Here is a 21,156-nt window from a genome sequence, read left to right on the forward strand (position 1 = left end):
TAATTTCTTTCATTTCTTTGTTCTGGCAGCAATAGCCTCTGCAAAAGCTAGTGACATTGCAGCTGGTAGGATAGTGCGCAAAGGCAGGCGGCCAGCTTTCACAATGACAATCTGCACAGTGGCCAGCTGCAGAGAGGTAGGAACAGAAATAACTGTGTGCCCCTATCATTTCCTGTAGAGGCAATCAGGGCCAGCTGATCAGCCGAGCAAAGGTTCCTGATTCAGAGAAAATATGGGCCGGCAAAAAGCTGACAACGTCCTGTGACAGTCGTCATCGACGCAACGGGAATTTATAATTATACTACAGTACGTTCTGCAACTACTCCCTCGTAGCTAAACGCTTGCAGTATGTGACATTGATGTCACCCTTTTATTCCTTCACAAGAGAACGAGAACCTTTATTTGTGAACGGAAAAATATATACTTTTATAACGTCCCTCTTTTGGATCTTGTACCTGCCAAATGTCCCGATGCTGGAGGAACAATCCCATTTTTCTGGAGACTGCCCCATTGGCCCACCTGCAGTGTCCCGCAGTGAGGGTGTGGTGGGGTGTAGTTGGGAAACCTCTTGCTGCTCTGCTTAGCAGAGTATAGATGCTGTGCGTATGTGCACAGTGTCTATACATCAGTAGAGAGAGAGAGAGGGGGGGGGGGGGGGGGGGGGAGTATGCCAGCATCTCAATCTATCTACTGTATATAATATTGAAATATTTCAGTGGGGTTAGCCATACCGCACATACTATGAACACGACTGTGGGACTCCTGCTGCTAGCAGCTGAAATCTGAGGGTGTGGCTTAGCAGATGGGGACGTGGCCTGCAAATCGCATGTCAAACGTGCACATTTTACTGCATGTTACTACATATGTAATTTTCAGAAAATGTGGATGGTTTTTACCGGAACATCACGCATCTAAAAAAATCGCACCCTATTACATCTTGCCCCAGGTCTATGGCAGTAAGGCAGTGCTTACCTATGCATACCTTTCAGGGACATAGGCATGCGCCGAACATGTGCGCACAAAATTAAGGGGCGTGGCTTGCTGTAAAGGTGTGTGGACTATAATTGCGTCTTCCCGCAAGGCCACGCCCCCATGATTAAGCTGTGGGTGCATGGCCCAGAACCATGCCCCCAGCCCCTCTGGCTGTGGGAATAGATGCTGTGCGCATGTGCACAACATCTATTTAGCGCTGCTCAGCAGCTGACAGGGGGGACTCCTGACTGCCCCCCGCCGCGGGACACTACCAGCCCCGGGCGGGATGCGGGAATGTCCCCGAAAATCGGGACGTTCCCGCGGAAAGCGGGACTGTTGGGAGGTATGCCTACGCCTTATTAGCTCACAAGAATCCCTTGTCCTGGGAGTAGGGACGTAAGTTCTTACCAAGCCCCCTTGGCAAGAATTATTATATGTGTCAAAAATACTGTAACATGTAATAATCATTGACTTTTCGTTACAGATTCTACATTTCATTTTTAAGTTATGCCCTCATCCATCTAGGTACGCTTATCTTTCAGGGGAATTATGTTCTTGCTCTCATCCTGGAAATAATTTCTTCATAGCTCTACACCAGTGGTAGCCAACCCATCGCTCGCAACCTACTGGTAGCTCGCCACAACAATCTGGGTAGCTCAACCACTGCTCTGCACCCCCGCCCGTACCTCTTTTCCGCCTGACCGCCCCTAGCAGCACTTCTCTGCACAGTGACAGTCACCATGCCTGCACTGCCTCCCTCCCCTTCGCGCTTGGGTGTGGTATGGGGCTCTGACAGTGGGGATCCTGACAGTTAGTATTCCGATGTCGGGATCCCAACTGCCGTTGCTCCGATAGGCTCACTATGCTCGACACAGGTTCTATTCTCCCTCTATGGGGGTCGTGGACCCACACAAGGGAGCATAGCCCCTATGAGTCAGGATCCCCCCTGTCGGAGCACCGACAGTCGGGATACTGACTGTCGGGATCCCCCCTGTCGGAGCTTCTATATGAAGGAGTGCAGGCTTCTCTGATAGCCTAGCCAGGAGCTTCATATTTGAAATGGCACGCCTGGGGGGGGGGGGGGGGGGGGGTGGTGAGAGAAGCCTGAGCTCAGATTTTCTCCTACACTCCGCGGTACTTGTGTAGTTTCACGGTGGCAGTTAGGTAGTTAGCATAGCGTTCCTGTCAGAATCAGCATAGTGTTCCCGCGGCCGCAGCCGTTGGGCTACGCTAACAGCGTAGCTGAAGCTGCCGCCGTGAAACTACACAAGTAGTCAGTCAAGCGTCCCTGTGTATCGGCGTCATGTTCCCACCCTTTCACGGCCAGCCGGAGCTTACGTGGTTAGCGTAGTCAGTCAGCGTTACGCAGTTAGCGTAGTCAGTCAGCGCTTATTACATTGTGTGGGAACCATTGACCATTTTAACCTGCCTGACATGACATGTGTTCCTGAAACACCCCCACTATCCACACCAGCCTGAAGCGTGGCGATCGCAACGATCCCCGTGAGGGGACACGTTACGCGTCCTCCTGACCTGTTCATACCCCCACTATCCACGTCGGTGTGCAGTTGATTTTATTGCGCAACGAGCCACAGAGCCTGTAGCGTGGCGAGCGCAGCATGCCCCGCGAGGGGACGCGGAATACATATGAAGTGATCTGCGTCCCCTCGCGGGGCTCAGTGGCTCGCTACGCTTGCCGCACTTCATAAAATCAACTCCATGCCAACGTGGATAGTGGGGGTATGAACAGGTCGGGAGGATGCGTAATGCGTCCCCGCACGGGGCTCGCTGCGCTTCGGGCTGGCATGGATAGTGGGGGTCTGAAATGGAGGCATTTGCCTGTATGTAACATGGAGCACTGACAAATGCCTCCTTTATTGTGCATGAGACGCACTTGCGGCCCCACCCCCCTTAGTGCAGGAGACGCATGCGTTACCGAGCCTCCAACCCTGTCGTCAGGGTTCCGTACCCTGCCGCAATACTTACAGAGACGCTCCTGCGTCTCAGACAGATAGAGCACCTCTCTGCTGGCGCCCGCATGATCCCCTCTCCGCTGGCATCTGCCAGTGGAGAGGGGATCATACGGGCGCCGGTGCTGTGTGGGAGGCACTCAGTAGGCTTGCCAGGGACACTGGGGACAGAGCTGCAGCTCCCGGAGACAGTGCGGTGACTACGCTAACTACGCAGGGTTGCCGTGGAGACACTATGCTTACTACGCTAGGCAGCCGTTGGGCTACGCAGACAACGTAGCTTAGGCTGCTGCCGTGAAACTACACAAGTAGGGCAGCCATTGGACTACACTAATAACATAGCTTCAAACGTAGCGTAAGCTGCCGCCATGAAACTACACAAGTACCCACTCTGCTCTCCTCCTGTCACTGGCCAGCAGCAGCGGCGGAGGATAATTGCTGAGAGAACTTCAGTGAGCCGCGAATATCACTGGGTTCCCCGCAGCTTGCCTCGTGGCCGGCAGCCACTCATAGCTGCCTCTCCATCAGCAAATCAGCACAAGCCACCATTGAGAGATCCGAGGACTATCGGATTGTCTCCATATCTTGGAGCTCATTCCCCACAGGCATTCCACCGCAGGACAGGTTTTCCGTATTCCCCCACACCTCTGTGAGTATTGCTGAGTTAACCTATGAGGGGGCATTATGAATTGGCACTAGGGGGCGCATTATTTATTTGTAAGCTGAACTGTAGGAGGCATTCACTACAGGGGGCATCATGCGTAAGCTGCATCGTATACCATGTAACCCCCTGGCAACTAGCATTGCACCCCCTGGCAAAGACCAGGTCATTTAAAATTAATTAAAAGCCTTACTGTGGGGAATTGCGGTGTGTGGCATATTGTGTCAGGGGCATTGTGGTGTGTGGCATATTGTGTCAGGGGCATTGCGTGTGTGGCATATTGTGTCAGGGGCATTGCGTGTGTGGCATATGGTGTCAGCGGCATTGCGGTGTGTGGCATATGGTGTTAGGGGCATTGTGGTGTGTGGCATATTGTGTCAGGGCATTGCATGTGTGGCATATGGTGTCAGGGGCATTGCGGTGTGTGGCATATGGTGTTAGGGGCATTGTGGTGTGTGGCATATTGTGTCAGGGCATTGCGTGTATGGCATATTGTGTCAGGGCATTGTGGTGTGTGGCATATGGTGTCAGGGGCATTGAGGTGTGTGGCATATGGTGTCAGGGGCATTGAGGTGTGTGGCATATGGTGTTAGGGGCATTGTGGTGTGTGGCATATTGTGTCAGGGCATTGCATGTGTGGCATATGGTGTCAGGGGCATTGCGGTGTGTGGCATATGGTGTTAGGGGCATTGTGGTGTGTGGCATATTGTGTCAGGGCATTGCGTGTGTGGCATATGGTGTCAGGGGCATTGCGGTGTGTGGCATATTGTGTCAGGGGCATTGCGGTGTGTGGCATATTGTGTCAGGGGCATTGCGTGTGTGGCATATGGTGTCAGGGGCATTACGGTGTGTGGCATATGGTGTTAGGGGCATTGTGGTGTGTGGCATATTGTGTCAGGGCATTGCATGTGTGGCATATGGTGTCAGGGGCATTGCGGTGTGTGGCATATGGTGTTAGGGGCATTGTGGTGTGTGGCAAATTGTGTCAGGGCTTTGCGTGTATGGCATATGGTGTCAGGGGCATTGCGGTGTGTGGGATATAGGTCCTTACTCTGGTTCACTCTCAAAGTCAAATTAGTTCTCAAATGAACAACACTATGCTGCACTGCAGGTGAGGCAGATGTAACATGTGCAGAGAGATTTAGATTTGGGTGAGTTATTTTGTTTCTGTGCAGGGAAATACTGGCTGCTTTATTTTAACACTACAATATAGAAGTAAAAACACACCCAAATCTAATTCTCTCTGCACATGTTACATGTGGAGAAGGAATTTGCCTTTGGGAGTGAACCAGAATAAGGGCCATAGTGTCAGGGACATAGCAGTGTGTTGCAAATTGTGTCAAGGGCATTTTTCTGTTATTAGATTTTTTTTTTCCCCAACATTTTTTGTCGCTCTTCGGGAGGTATGTTTTGTCTCGTGTAGCTCACGCCCCTTTAAGGTTGGAGACCACCTGCTCTACACAATCCTATAAATGTAGGTATAAGACCCACACATTCAGTTCTATGAATCACGCTTGCAAATGTTGCATTTTATTTATAAATACCACAAATGGTAAAGACAAAAAAAGATTCTACTGTATTTCATAAAATTCTGTCCAAATAGAGATCCATTGTAAGCTATGTCCTTGGTTTCTGAATCACAAATATGCTTTATATTTTTCATGTTGGCGAAACAAAAGTTTTTTTCCCCACTCATGCCCGGTGAGCTGGGAGAGGGAGACTCACTTACAGACTCCATTACGGTCACTGGCATCACTCTCCTGCTTCTGCATAGGTTATACAGAACTGCATAAACCAGCTGGTTCTCCGACCCCTTGCCTGTTTACATCCTGCTATCTAACCACCACCCACTTGCTTGCACCTCTTGTAATCTGTCTGTCTCCCCTTCCTACTAGATTGTAAGCTCCTCCGAGTAGGGCCCTCTTCCCTCCTGTTGTCAAAGCCCACTTCTCTTCACATTTCACTCACAGCTCTCCTTTACTCCAACACTCAGTGACCATCTTCATACTCATCTCCATCATTGGCCTCAAGCCTCTAGTTGTATGTTGATTGGGTCCTCACTACTTACATTTAAGCTGTAATGTGTATTGAACTGTGGTGCTCTTTATTTGTACTGTATTTTTGTTATTTATTCAATGTTATGCCAAGTTTTGTCTCCCTGTATTGTTCCTTTGTACGGCGCTGCGAAACACTTGTGGCGCCTTATAAATAAAATTATAATAATAATAATACAAGCAGGTTCTGTTGATTTTCCCAACTGTTCCTGCTAGTCTGTGGCACATTAGGACATGGGGCCTTATTTTGGTTCATTCTTTCTGACAAAATCCTTCTTAGATGGGCAAAACCATGTGCACTGCAGGTGGGGCAGATGTAACATATGCAGAGAGAATTAGATTTGGGTGGGGTTTTACTTCAAAGTGAGATCTATATTGCAGTGTAAAAATAAAGCAGTCAGTATTTTTCCTGCACAGAAACAAAATTACTCACCCAAATCTAATTCTCTCTGCACATGTTACATCTGCCCCCCCCTGCAGTGCACATGGTTTTGGCCATCTAAGAAGGATTTTGTCAGAAAGAATGAACCAAAATAAGGCCCATGTTCCCAAGCCAAGAGCCTTCAGTGACACCATTTGTCTGCAATAGACTTCCTTATTGGCAGTTGCAGTTTTTCTACAAATGCAGAACTGCAACTGCAGTCTGGCATGCTGAGGGCCACCCAGAAGTGGGCAAGGCCGCCCAGCATGCAAAGTACTGTCCTGTGATGCAATCACAATCTTATTGCGAGCGCATTGCAGAAATCGCATTGCCGTCCCGCTCCCCCTATCTCCCCATTGCAGGGAGCATGGCAGTGTGGAGAGAGAGGACAGGCTGCAGCCGCAGCACAGCCTCTCTCCCCAGCTCAGCACACCCTGCTCAGTGCTGTGCGTTGAGCTGGGGAGAGAGACAGCTGCACAGAGCCTTCTCCATTTTACCGGGGCCCGGCCGACCTGTCAGCGCCCCTGGTCGGAAATATTGGCACACATCTATTCAATTTGGACGCTTTCACTGCATTGAAGCCATGCAGATTAGACTTCTTAAGAAGTTGAATCTGCATTGTCTAAAAAGGCTGCAAGTTTGCTGAATCCGCGTCCGTTTTCGACAATCCACGGGCGTTTCGACTGTCGAAAGATTGAATACCGACTGTCGAATTGGCCTTTTGGAAATGTTTCGACAATCAGAAACGGCATTGAATACCTCACTTAGGCCCTTATTCTAATTGAATCGGACAGCTACACATTCGTTCGGATTGTGTTTTGCTGCTGAGTGCGCATGCGTACCATATGCATTGCGCATGTGCAACGGCGGCACTCCGCACTCGGGGCCTTATTCTAGTTCACTCTTTCAAGCGCAGCGAGCCCCGCGAGGAGCCGCGTTACGCATCGCCCTGACCTGTTCATACCCCCACTATCCACGTCGGCGTGGAGTTGATTTTATAAAGTGTGGCAAACGCAGCGAGCCACCGAGCCCGAAGCGTGGCGAGCGCAGCGAGCCCTACGAGGGGATGAGGATTACTTTACATGTATTCCGCGGCCCCATGCGGGGCTTGCTGCGGTCACCACGTTTCGAGCTCGCCACAAGTTCTAAAATCAACTCCACGCCGACGTGGATAGTAGGGGTAGGAACAGGTCGGGAGGACGCATAACGAGTCCCCTCGCGGGTCTCACTGTGCTAGCCATGCTTCGGGCTGATGTGGATAGTGGGGGTGTTTCAGGAACACATACCTCACAGGGGCGCTGACTACGCTGGCCACGGGAACACTACGCTACTTCTGACAGGGACGCTGACTACGCTAGCAGGAACACTACGCTACTTCTGACTGACTACGCTAACTACGCTGGCCACGCGAACACTACGCTGATTCTGACAGCGTCGCTACGCTAACTATGTAACGTTTCACCTTGAAAAAGCTGCATTTAGCAGCGAAACGCGTTAAAACAGGCACCTAGCCCTTCCACCCCTTAACTGCTGCTTTTCCAGACATCACCTACACCATCATTGTGGAGTTTCCAACTTGAGAGAAAAATCGGGGAACCAGACCACCCTCTTTATCCACCTGGGTATGGTACCATCAATCTGAAGGAAAGCCACCTCTCTAAGGTACCTACCTCGGCTACCAAGTGGACCACCTACAGCTTCAGATATTCCAATTAGGAGGAACGCCACCCCCGTCACTTATTTGGAGGAAGCACTGTAAGGGACATTATATCAAATTGTCTGGAGGAATATTCCATCATTCATCTCCCCCTCTCCCCACAATGAACTGTGGGCCCACAATAAGGTTATATTACAACAACTGGACGCAGCATTTTCAATTTACCTGTTATTTTTAACATTTATGTTTTATGTATATTCCCGCTATTTTTTAGTGTGATATATGTATTAATTAAAGTGTTTTAACATTTTATCATTAGCCTTGTTCTGCCATCAATCAGCGCAATCTATTTCCCTACCTTTGTTTCTATACAGGGACTGACAATCCCTATTTCAGATTGCTGCTGGCTCAACAACTTACACAGGCGCCCCACCAGTTACGTAGGTACCTGTTTCCATCACCTACTGTACCTGGCAGCCCCCTGTGCCACTACTGAGGGCTTCCAGGCTAGAGGTATGCTACCTCCTGCGTGCAGCACACACTGCCCTCTGCTCCCACCCACACAGGAGACACGCTATCAATGCTCGGCAGCCCGGTGCCCGCTCCCCCAGCGTGCGGCTCTTACTGGCGGCTGTGGAAAAGGAATAAAGAAGCTACGTAGACCCAGCCAGAGCCCTGGCCTGCAGTAGGACAGGCAGCGGTGGGAGCGGGCCCCGGGCTGCCGTTATGTGTAGCGTGAAGAGCATGTACTCCTGTAACACCGAAATGTGCATAGCCTGTGTACTTCCGGCGCTACAGGGGTCAGTGTGCTGCAGCCTGTGTATCACAGCAGGCTCCTTTCTTCAGCGGGGTTGTTCTCTCCGGCGACCCGTGAGGGGAGGGGAATGCCTTGCTGCCCCCACGGGTATAGTGGGAAAACCGGCCCTGTGTCTGAAGGCGGTAACCGGCTGTTTAGTGGGAGTGCTAAGAAAAATCCAGGCATGCCACAAAAACACTGGGAGTGTCTGGGGAAAACTTAGGCGTGCCCAAGCATTTTAGGGGCAAGTGTGTGACGTCAGCTCCAGTCAAACTATGCCTGTATTCATCGCAGCTGTGCCGGGTAAGTCCCTGGCTACTCTTAGCCTGCGATAACTTTCGCCCAGTGGTAACATCATTAGATGTAGGGCTGTTTGCAATGGGATTTGGACATTTTCGCTCTGCCGTGTATTCTTGGCAAGGCGGGACAGCACTGAGAATAGGTACATGTACACGGCAGCGTTTCTCCCAACTCCCACACATTCAGTTGTATGAGTCACGCTGGCAAATGTTGCATTTTATTTATAAATAACCACAAATGGTAAAGACAACAAAACATTTGGTACTCTTTACCTAGAAGGGCGCCCATCGCGGGCATTGAATGCACTAAAAAATCGTGTGCGATGCGACCGACGCGATGCCCGCGATTTCCCATAGGGAACAATGTTAAATGTCTCAATTGACCAGATTTTCCTGTTCAATGCCTCAATTGACCCGATTTTTCCATAGGAAACAATGTTAAATGGCCCACAGAGGCCAAATAGGCACCCAGAAGTGTGAAATGGCCCCCACAATTGTTAACGCCACCCCACGATCAACGTGAACCCGAAGCGTGGCGAGCGCAGCGAGCCCGCGAGGGGCGGCGGTATGCGCCCTACGACCTTTTCATACCCCCACTATCCACGTCGGCGTGGAGTTGAGAATAGAAAGTGTGGCGAGCCCGAAGCGTGGCGAGCCCCGCGAGGGGACGCGGATACCTTCACAGGTATCCGCGTCCCCTCGCGGGCTTCACAGCTGTCCGTGTCCCCTCGCCACGCTTCGGGCTCGCCACACTTTCTATTCTCAACTCCACGCCGACGTGGATAGTGGGGGTATGAAAAGGTCGTAGGACGCGTACCGCCGCCCCTCGCGGGCTCGCTGCGCTCGCCACGCTTTGGGTTCACGTTGATCGTGGGGTGGCGTTAACAATTGTGGGGGCCATTTCACACTTCAGGGTGGCTATTTGGCCTCTGTGGGCCATTTAACATTATTTCCTATGGAAAAATCGGGTCAATTGAGGCATTGAACAGGAAAATCGGGTCAATTGGGACATTTAACATTGTTCCCTATGGGAAATCGCAGGCATCGCGTCGGTCGCATCGCACCCGATTTTTTAGTGCATTCAATGCCCGCGATTTTTTACTAACGATGCCCACGATCAAAATCGTGGGCGCCGTTCTAAGTAAAGAGTACCAAACATTCTACTGTATTTCATAAAATTCCGTCCAAGTACAGATCCATTGTAAGCTATGTCCTTGGTTTCTGAATCACAAATATGCTTTATAAAGCTTTTCATGTTGGCGAAACAAAAGCTCCTTTCCCACTTGCATATATGTTCATGCCCGGTGAGCCGGGAGATGGAGACTCACTTACAGACTCCATTACGGTCACTGGCATCACTCTCCTGCTTCTGCATAAGTTATACAAGCAGGTTCTGTTGATTTTACAACTGTTCCTGCTAGTCTGTGGCACATTAGGGTACGACTTCCCTTCTCTATATGCAGCATTTAAAACCCATACACACAACGTGATTCCAACCGCTGCCAATATTGAATAGCACATAACTCTTGGTACAGGCCCATGACACTATGGTGACACTCACACAAGACAGGACAGTCACACATTGTCACTGTCTGGTCGCCAAGTCAAATTGCCCATTAGGCCTGATACAGGGTCAGTCGCAATTTTTCTATAAAATTGCAACTGCAGTCTCTGCAGCGCCGCCATAATTCAGCTTGCAGCAGCTGCATGTTGAAACGCCTCCATTGACCAGACTGTGTTCCCATAACCATGTCACCGGCCCCTGGTGACAAACAACATGTGATTGCGTTTTTTTTAACATGCAATCACAGTGTGGTTAGGTAAATGCACAAGGCAGCATCCCCCCTGCCCCCCCCCCCCCCCCCCCCGCAAGACACTATTGTCCTTATTCAGATCTGATCACAGTGCAAATTTGTTCTCAAAATGGGCAAAACCATGTGCACTGCAGGTTGGGGCAGATGTAACAGGTGCAGAGAGAGTTACATTGGGTGGGGTGTGTTGAAACTGAAATCTAAATTGCAGTGAAAAAATAATGCAGCCAAGTATTTACCCTGCACAGAAACCATGGGCCTTATTCTAGTTCACTCTTTCTGACAAAATACTTCTTAGATGGACAAAACCATGTGCACTGCAGGGGGGCAGCTGTAAAATGTGCAGAGAAAATTAGATTTGGGTGAGTTATTTTGTTTCTGTGCAGGGTAAATACTGGCTGCTTTATTTTTACACTGCAATATAGATCTCACTTTGAAGTAAAACCCCACCCAAATCTAATTCTCTCTGCCCCCCTGCAGTGCACATGGTTTTGTCCATCTAAGAAGGATTTTGTTAGAAATAGTGAACTAAAAAAAGCCCAAAATAACTCACACAAATCTAACTCTCTCTATACCTGTTACATCTGCCCCACCTGCAGTGCACATGGTTTTTCCCATTTTGAAAACAAACTTGTACTGCGATCAGATCTGGATAAGGGTCATATACTCTGTATATCCATCTTACAAAGCTATATTCCATCTTCTCCTGGATGCTAGTTCAGTCATGAAGATTTGGAAATAACCTTTACCTCCTCCTAACCAGAATCAAGATATTTAGTTTATAGCTGAAATCTACTTGCATACATGAGAAAAGAGACAATTTACTTACAAATCACGACCTCTAGGCACTGCATAATTCATAGTTACCTACCCTTCTGCATTCTGCAGGAGACTCCCTGAAATAGCAGCAATCTCCCTCTCTCCCTCATTAGTCTAGCGATCTCCCTCATTTCACCTAGCCCTCATTACATTTTTGAGGGAAAAAGGGAATGAGATAGATACAATTACATTGAATCATCAGCAGCATTTCCCAGCACTTTACCAATTATAGTATCTCTTACTTACTGCTTTGGGGCTCATCTACTTTTGGATATGTCATTTTAAAAGGCTCCCCTCAGATGTACAGTAGCAGTACACACCCAGGCTTCTAGGTGCCACATTCACAATCTCTCCATATATGGAACTAGACACACCCCCTGGGTGGAGCATGACACGCTACCAACTGTAATCTCCCTGAAACTAGTTTTCAAAAGTAGGCAAGTATGCCATAATTACACATTTCAGGAGTTATAATCCCAAAGTCCTTCAAATTATTCGTACTTCTAAGTAAAAGAGTAATTCTCCTTCTTTAGATCATGGAAGATTTTGGTACACTACTGCATTTTCTGCTTCAATTCTTCTCCCCGCTTCCACCTCTCCTGTAGGAGCAGGAATAGCAGCCCGCTTTAGCCATGGGGGGCTTTAAACATGTGGTGCTGGTGTGCTACCCCGATGTCGCGGACGTCATTCATGGCGCAACAACAGCGTGCACAATATATGAAATGTCCGCTGGAGGGGACACCAGGAGGGGAGCAGGAGCGTGCTCTGCACTGCGCTCTGCTCCTCTCCCCATAGAAGCAGCTGCACCATTGTCCGTCTCTCCCTGCAGCAGCAGCAGCAGCAAAGGCTGGGCTGTCCCAGGGCCGGCGCTACCCACTCAGCAGCTCCTGCAAAGCAGGGAGGCGCCATGCTGAAAAGGCGCTGTCTCCCTCCCTGCTCTGCTAAAGCTGCCTCAGCCCTCACTGTCTCCTGTACGCTGCCCGCAGTGCCTGTCTGACAGCCGGGGGCAGTATGGAGAGGCTGAGCAGCTCCCTGCACCGCGCACACACTGTCCTCCTCCTGCGACCTGCCCCTCTTCCTCACGGACACTTGCGCTGATGCATGTAGCGCTGTCTGTGAATGCCTGGATGACATGTCATGTCCAGATCTGCCCCTACCCATTGCTCCCTGCGCCTGTCGGCTGTCAATCAAATGACGAACAGGCAGCAGCGCCGCCTCCCCTTCCTTCCCTCTTCTCAGTGTCCTGTGCCAGTGCCACTGCCAGTCCTCAACACTGCGCCCCCTCTATCTCCTCCCCTCTTCTTCCATCACCTCCTTCCCTCTCCTTCTTTCCCCCTCAGTCATGAGTGCTGCACATAGTTTTTGTACTGCTTTCGGATCGTATCGCAATGCAATGCAATCTAGCCCATAATGTATGTGATTCTCGCAGCGTGCATGGGCACCTTTAGTGCCTGCAACATTTTGCGGACACAGCACTGAGATGGTGCATGCATACATGTACAGTACATGCACCCTCCATAGGATCGCATGTTGCATACACTCCCACAATCGGGCTGCAGCTTGTTGCAATGGCAATGTTAAAGGGCGCAAAATATATGGATTGCAGGAGGGCGCCGGAAACCCTAGCACCGGCCCTGGGCTGTCCCTCATATAAAAATGTACAGTAAGTGGCACTTTTGGGGGCATTGCTTAAGGGACACTACTAGTGGCAGTATGTGGGGGCATTATGTATTGCATAATGTGTGGCTTCATGTGTAAGGGGCATTACAGGGTGCAGCATCATGTGTAAGGGGCATTACAGTGTATGGTCTAAAGCAGGGACTGGCAACTAGCGGACCGGGGTCCATCTCCGGACCGCAAAGTATAGAAAAGTGGACCGTCTAAACTCCTGAAACTAGCAGTGCGGCGCTGTTAGATTCAGGAGTTTAGATGATCCGCTTCTCTATCCCCCTGCAGCGGTCCCAGGGATGCATTGCGGCTGGTGCGCGGGTGATATCACCGTGCACCCGCACGCAGCTGGTGAGATCAGTTGGCGCCATGTGTTGAGGCTGCCGCAGCACTGCGGGAACACTGCAACAGCAGCTCATTGGCTGGGTCCTAAATACCGTTTCAGACCCGATTTTGATGCCAAAATACAGGGCGTTTGAAACGGGTTTTGTAAAACGGTTAAGTGGTCCTGCACCTTTCAGACCGCACAGATTACCGTTTTAAAACGGTTAAAAATCGGCAAAATACCGTTTTTTAAGTGCGGTCTGAAAGGGGCATTATGTGGTGAGGGACAGTATTCGCTTCTGTTTGTTCATAGATTGAATGATTGAAAGCCACAAGCACTGGTTTTGCTCACTACATTCAACCTAAATAATTTTAATTGGTCCAGGACTACCAACCCCTGGCACTCCTGCAAGTGCCTAAATTCACCCTAGGGAGCCACAGCACCCAGTTTGGGAACCACTGCCCTAAGGGGCAGCCAATGAGGCCCAAACTGAGCAAACATAAGACCTCTGCCATGTAGATATTTTCCATTACCACATTTAGTATTTAAAGGCAGAGAAGGATGGAGGCATAGGATTTATACAGTTATGTGTGACAGGACTTTTTGCAAAGATCAGATGAGGGATGCCAATTTTACAGACACTTTGCCAAGGTTTCAGAGGGGGGGGCCATCCTGCAATAAAGTCCTGCAACTAATTCCATACTCACGCCATCCGCAAGGTGATTGACTGGAAGTAGGCATCTGGGTGTTTAGTGGGAGTGTCCGCAAAAATGCTGGGCGGGCCTGAGCTTTTTAAGGGAGGGTGTATGACGTCAGACCAGGCCAGATATGCCTTTTTCTATTGCACTGCCGAGTAGGTCTCTGGCTATGCGAGCCTGCGATGGCTTGCATCCAGTGTAAAAATAATTTGATGGGGAGGCTGTTATGATGGGTTTTGGACATATTTGCTCGGCTGCAAATGGATGTGTGGCCGTACACATCCATTCAGGGTTATCTTGCAGGGTTTGGGTATGCCTTTGAGTAGGCAAAAGAATGATATCTCAGTGAAAATCAACTGTTATTAAGATTAAGCATGATTGTTTGGGGCTCTTTTGCAGGATCCCAAACTGTTGAACAGTGACTGACATTGTTACCCAAAATGGCTACCACAGCATTTTGCATCACCGTGCAATAGCCTCTAGTCTATACCTAGTTGGTCAGGAATTCATCCTAAAGCAAGTTGATCCAAAACCTGCCTAAAGCTTAACTACTGTACCTTGGAGGAAAATAAAAACATGACGGTAGGCCAACCCATGGAATGGCCAGCAGTCACCACACTTAAATTCCATTGAGCTGGTTTGGAAAGAAATGAGCTGAAAACTGAAAACAAAGAAACTTACAAGTGCAACACACGTGGGAACATCTGCAAAGGTGATGGGAAGATCCCCCATACAATATTGGATTTCCATTGGAGAAAGAATCCCATGTGTGCACTCGATGGTTATAACTAGAGACAGGATTATATGCAACAAAAAAAGCTTGAAATATGCATGCAAAATACTTAAAATATGCATTAAAAGTGTTAAATATGCTACATTAAATAATAATAAAAAGTAATGTTTAACTTATTTATTTAAAATCAGAAAACAATTAGTTGCAAATAAACCTAAAAAATAGGCCCACAGCATCTGCAGATGTCAGTATGCTGGCTGCTACAGCATACTGCAGCGTCCAAAGCTCTTCTTGCATCAACTGCACGGACCATCATCTCCAGCGCAGATGGATCAAATGTCAGCATAGCGTGTGAGGGCGGCACAGCGGAAGGCTTCCTCCCTGTGCCGCATACTCACTGTGACACAGCATTTTCTCCGCACCGCGTGATGTCACTACCCTTCTGCCCACCTCCTCTGCTGCAGAAGTCTGTCTCTTGGTGTAAAGTCCCAGGGCAGGGGCAGGCAAAGGTTCAGGAGCTTTGTAATGGCATCTGTCCTGACTGACTTATCAACATGGATTGGCAGCCTAGAGCAGTGTCAGACAAAGCGTACATCCAAGGTTCCCCACTCTGCACACATATTGCCCCAGCCTGCACACTCTACCACTACCTGGCCAGGAGAAGCAGGGCAAAGCAGTGCTGTGACTCGTGGGTGGGAAGATGACGGGGCCTAAAATATGCACCATCACTAGATTTTAGGTAAAATATGCAATAACCAGTGAGAATGGGAAAAATATGCAAATGCATATGCGAATATGCAAATGCATATAATCCTGTCTCTAGTTATAACTTTAAAAGCTGGCTACTATGCGTCTGAAGTACGATTCTGATTTCTTATATAGAATTTAACAACAGGTAAGAAGCATTTGGCCCATCTAGTCTGCTCTGTTAGGGTGCAGTTATTAGGATTAGAGCTGGATTATGGTTTTGGGTTAGGGCAGTGGTTCCCAACCCTGGTCCTCAAGTACCTCCAGCAGTGCACGTTTTCTAGGTCTCTACACAGAATCACAAGTGGAATAATTAGCTCCACCTGTGGATCTTTTAAAATGTGCCTGAATAATCTGTGCGTCTGCTGGGTGACCTGGAAAACGTGCACTGTTGGAGGTACTTGAGGACCAGGGTTGGGAAGCACTGGGTTAGGGTATGAACCTAGGACACTGGGAAGATATTGGACCAATTTTTCATTATCAGAAAGACAAACCAGACATATCTTGCAGTGTGTCGCTAGGTGTGATGTGCTGAACATAAAACCAAAAGTACTGCAGCATGTGCAACGACGGAATAAAGCCACCAATATGCTAGCCTGTCAGGCCGGGACCGGTACACATTGGGGGGGTATTTTGGTTAATTCGCTCAGATGTGAATTTGCATCTTGCGAGAGACCCAGATCCTGCCTTGAAAATGGTGGTTCGTCGGTCCACCATTCGCACTGGATGCGAATGGATGTTTTACATAATGCCACTGGGACCCTCCCACATTTCTCGATGGTTGGCAACCATGGAAGGATGTGGAAGGTGCACGCATATTAGTGTTCCTTCTAGGAACCAAACGGGGCAGGGCGCTGGAGGGGCGGACCAGGCACGGCGACGGCACATATGGGGGCGTGCCGGGCCGCCGCGTCACAAATGGGGCGTGCCCGGGCCGGCGCATCACGAATGGGGGCATGCCCGGGCCGGCGCGTCACGAATGGGGGCGTGCCCGGGCCGGCGCGACACAAATGGGGGCGTGCCCGGGCCGCCGCGTCCCCGAAGGGGGCGTGCCCGGGCCGCCGCATCACCGAAGGGGGCTTGCCCGGCCGTGACTACGTCCCCGAGCTGCCGGGAAAGCGCTGTGCACCGCAATCTATGGCGGCGCTGGGCTTCACCGGTGCACTCCGGCATGACAGGCAGCAGGCTGTTTTAGCGGGACACTGCTAGAGGGGCAGGGCGCATTTTGCCCTTTAAAAATCGGGCAGGGCGCAGCGCCCCGCTAAAACAGCCTAGCGGGAACACTACATATGTAAGGTTGCTCTGAGCAACCTTACATATGCATGTACGCTCAGGTGGAAGTGGGCGGGCAGCTGGCATCCAGTGATGTCAGCTGGCAACCCCCCGCATGTCCGTCAAAGCTCTGTTAGCATGAGAACGCCCATGAAATGCTGGGCGTTCCCACATACTAAAGGGCCAGTCCGCCCTACCTTTGCAAGCATGGGTGCGTGCACCCAGCGACCGTCGCCGTGGACGCACACACCAAGCACATGCAAAGAAATGCACAACGCAAAAACTGTCGGCCCCCCTGCGAACACATGCGGGCCTGCGAGTGGACCAGAATAAGGTCCATTTTTCCAGATTGTACCTACAGTAGCTGTAGCATGAGGGGTAAATTTACTAAAGCTTATATATATATATATATATATATATATATATATATAAAAAGTTACCCATAGATTCATAGGTTGCTATGGGCAATATCACTTAATTTAATTTTGTAGATTTAGTAGATTCACATATGAGGGTAGTCATCCATCTCCAGTTGCTTATTTGGTCTATGCTCTCATTCCAGGGTACCTAAGGACAATAAGAAGGGTGACAATACAGGACTACTGGATGTGCGCTGTGCTGCATCTATAGCAATAATAGCACACCACGGGGTGTCAGAGTTACAGGCGCCCCCCGTGCAGGCCGCATTGTATACACATGATGTACAGGGAGCGGGGTGCCACTGCCAGCCGGGCACACTACCACCATCACCCCGGTAACACCGCCTCCTCCTCCTGCGCTGCTGGCTGCCCTCCTCACTTCCGGTGCCCGGGCCTGCCGTGTCGTCGCGTGGAGTGACGTGACGGGATGTTCTGTCACGGTGAGTGGACGAGGCATTGGTGATCTCCCCGCAGTGACGGAGCCCGGTGACCTGTACCTGGGGGGCGAGAGGGGCGGTGCGGACGGCGGCCTGAGCACTGCCACTGACAGGAGGCCGGGGACGCCATGTCTGATCCCAGCAGCAGCAGTAGCGGTGTGTCCCTGTCACAGCTGCTGGACCGGTGAGTGTCGTCCCATGTCACACTGATCCCTTTCCACATACATACATGTCACACTAACCCCTCCCCACATACATACTGTACATACATACATGTCACACTGACCCCTCCACGTAAGTACATGTCACTCTGCCCCCTCTCTACATACATACATGTCACTCTGCCCCCTCCGTCCACATACATATATATATGTCACACTGACCCCTCCCCACATACATACAGGTCACACTGACCCTCCCCACATAAATGTCACATGGCTCCCCCACGTAAAATGTCATACTGCCCCCCCCCCCACATGCATACATACATACATGTCACACTGCCCAAACATACATGCATGCATGCATTCATACAAACATGTCACACTGCCCTCCACATGCATACATCCATACATGTCAAATTGCCCCCACATGCATACATACATACATACATACATACATGTCACACTGCCCACCCCATACATACATACATACATACATACATACATGTCACACTGCCCCAACATACATGCATGCATGCATACATACATGTCCCTGCTCACCACAGACAAACTTATTTGTCACACAGCTTGCTTCCCACACATATGGCACTCAAGAAAATGTCATTCAGTGTATGACGGGTTTTCCAAGTATTGGATTCAAATTTAGCGTGCCGTTTCATTTTCCTTATACAGTATATAACGTATAATGTGTTAGGTGACATTACTGTACATTATAGTCTGCAGGGAGTGGCATAAAGATTGTAAGCTCGGAAGCTCTGGGCTGTTTTTATATTTTATATAGCCTCGTTTTATTATGGTTTTCTCAGTAGTAAAGTGCAATAGGTCCTATGTACAAAAAAAAATAGTAGCTGCTCCCTCCATTGCAGTAGAGCAGTCATTTTCATCTCGCGGCATACCAAACAAGATGAAAAAATTGGCAAAGCACCCCCCCCCCCCCCAAAAAAAATACATTGGCCCTCACATAAAAACAAATATCAGATTGGTCCCCACTTAAAAAAAATCACAATTAATGGATTTCTAGATCCAGGGATTTTTTGACCAGATAAATGGATTCTACAATCATTTTGATTTTGCCCACACATTACAGATTTATTTCAGTGATCGCAGATTTTTCCATCTAAAGATTGCATCTTCATATCTGGAAATTGCCCAATCGATTGCTGTTCATAATGTAAATAGATGAAGAAGACGAATTGGGAATGCCCACACATATAAAAAAGATCTGCAGATAATACCAGATTATTAAACATGTTTAAAAACCTGATTAAGCAATCGATTGGCGATTTTGATTGGGATTGCCAAAAGGGGGAGCCCACACATCTAAAATTAACTGTGGCAATCATCTCCATATCTGAAAATTGTCACAATTAATTGCTGATGTATGGGGCCCTCAGGGTTCTGACTGTCGGTGACGCATCCGGCACCCAGATGGACACAGTACAGCCTCATCTGCTTGCAGAATGCCAATGCCATTATTTTAGTTGTGTAGTGCCCCAGTGGGTAGAGGTAATAATGCCCGCATGTGAAGGTATGCGGTCATTAGGTGGACAGTCATTAGGTCCACCACTATTTGTTGACAGTCATTAGGTCGTCATATGAAACATGGTCAAAATGTTGACACCAGCAATAAGTCGACATGAGTTTTTCATGATTATTTTTTTTAAAACCGACTTGTTCATACTTTACCATCCCAGTGGGCATAGTGGGAGAATAAAATATGGCGTGCGCAGTGATGCACTGTGTCCATGTTTACCTGTGCCGACATAGACACCCCAAAAAAGTGAAAAGCTCATGTCAACATTTCCCACATTGACCTTGTGATCATGTTGACCTTTTTCAGGTGTTGACTTAATGACTGTAGACCTGATGACCTATACCCCATGTGAACACCATAGGAGTCACTGCCTAGCTGCCATTACGGTCTCCTAGGGAGCTAGTGGGGATAGTATAACATCAGGACATCCGAGCAGCTCCTCAAATTACTCCATGTGACTCGTCTTCTCTAAATCCCCTTCACGTCCTATGCAGTCTCCGGGCACCTTCTTATACAACATGTCCTTGAACCGGGACACCAGGAGTGACACTGACACCATCGATATGAGAGAGGGAGCAACAACACCCACCACCGACCAATGATTATTAGCGGATGACAAGAGGAGGAGGGGCCAGCAGCCAGATCTCGACCTACTGACATCAGAAAGGAACGGTCGTCTCCTATGCTGAGGATACAGAGCCAGGACTAGCGCAGGCATCCAATCACCTCCTCCCCTGCTCCGCTGCTGTCTGCATAGTACAGCAGACCGCAGCAGAGGCTGTATGCGCACCCTAGCCAACCTCCGAACTGACCACAGGTCACTGCGGTCTGGAGGCATGGGCTCCCTCATTGGTGGAAACTGGTCCCGGGTTACCCGTTTACACTGCCCCTGAACCTCCTCCAAACTGACCCCATTTAAACCAAGCTGTGGCCCAGGTTGACTCGGCAACAACCCAAGTTATTGCTTTGGTGTAAAAGGGGTATTAATGAGCCCTTATGCAGAGAAAGACATTGCTTTTAAAATTTAGTAATAAACATATAACAGAAGAAGAGGAAAAGTAATAGAATTAGTTACATTTGCGATTGAACAAAAATGCCACACTATATTCAGAGACTGCATGCAGTGCTTGCAATTGCCCAAGCGGTCAGCGAACTGGTTTTGCAGCAGCAGAGGTTGAGGTTTTCTGTCCTGGGGGGTTCCTGGCATTAGGGTGCTACAGTGATTGATAGGAGAGGGGATGTTTGCTAAATAGTTCAAAGATGGAATTTTCCATTTAAATTTAGAATTCCTTCAAGATACGTATTTATTAATAATCCTTTACCTGCAAGTATAGCTGTAAAAATAAATGCATATAGAGAGAGAGAGAGAGAATTTGGATAAATAGAATGGTTTGTATTGCAACGTATGATGCAGCAGCAGATGCTACCTGTCACATTTGCCCCACTGTTAAGTTTCATTTTTCAAAGTAATAACATTATTTATTAAATGTTTAATAGTTCAACCTTTGCAGCTAGGATCAGATGTTGCTGTGCTTTATTGGCTGAGGAAAGGAATTATTGTCATTCCCAATGAGATGATAAGACATATAATACCTGCAGTAAATGTTATTACACTTCAATAGCTTCACTGTTTGTACATTTAAACTTTGATAATTCCCTTAATTCAACCACTATTGCCAGT

The 21,156-nt window shown here is 48.9% G+C and overlaps 1 protein-coding gene across 1 annotated transcript in view; it reads left to right on the forward strand.

The window, feature by feature from the left end:
• The first annotated feature begins 17,575 nt into the window (after nt 1-17,575).
• The window catches only part of MARCHF5 (membrane associated ring-CH-type finger 5), a 44,280-nt gene continuing 40,699 nt past the window's right edge, over nt 17,576-21,156 (forward strand). The window contains exon 1 of the mRNA XM_083149336.1: nt 17,576-17,943. Within this exon, the coding sequence (XP_083005462.1) occupies nt 17,888-17,943 (56 nt within the window). The 5' untranslated portion in view covers nt 17,576-17,887. The remainder of the gene's footprint in view (nt 17,944-21,156) is intronic.

The sequence above is a fragment of the Crinia signifera genome, chromosome 6 (genome assembly GCF_055691185.1).
Source record: "Crinia signifera chromosome 6, ASM5569118v1, whole genome shotgun sequence".
NCBI classification, from domain to species: domain Eukaryota; kingdom Metazoa; phylum Chordata; class Amphibia; order Anura; family Myobatrachidae; genus Crinia; species Crinia signifera.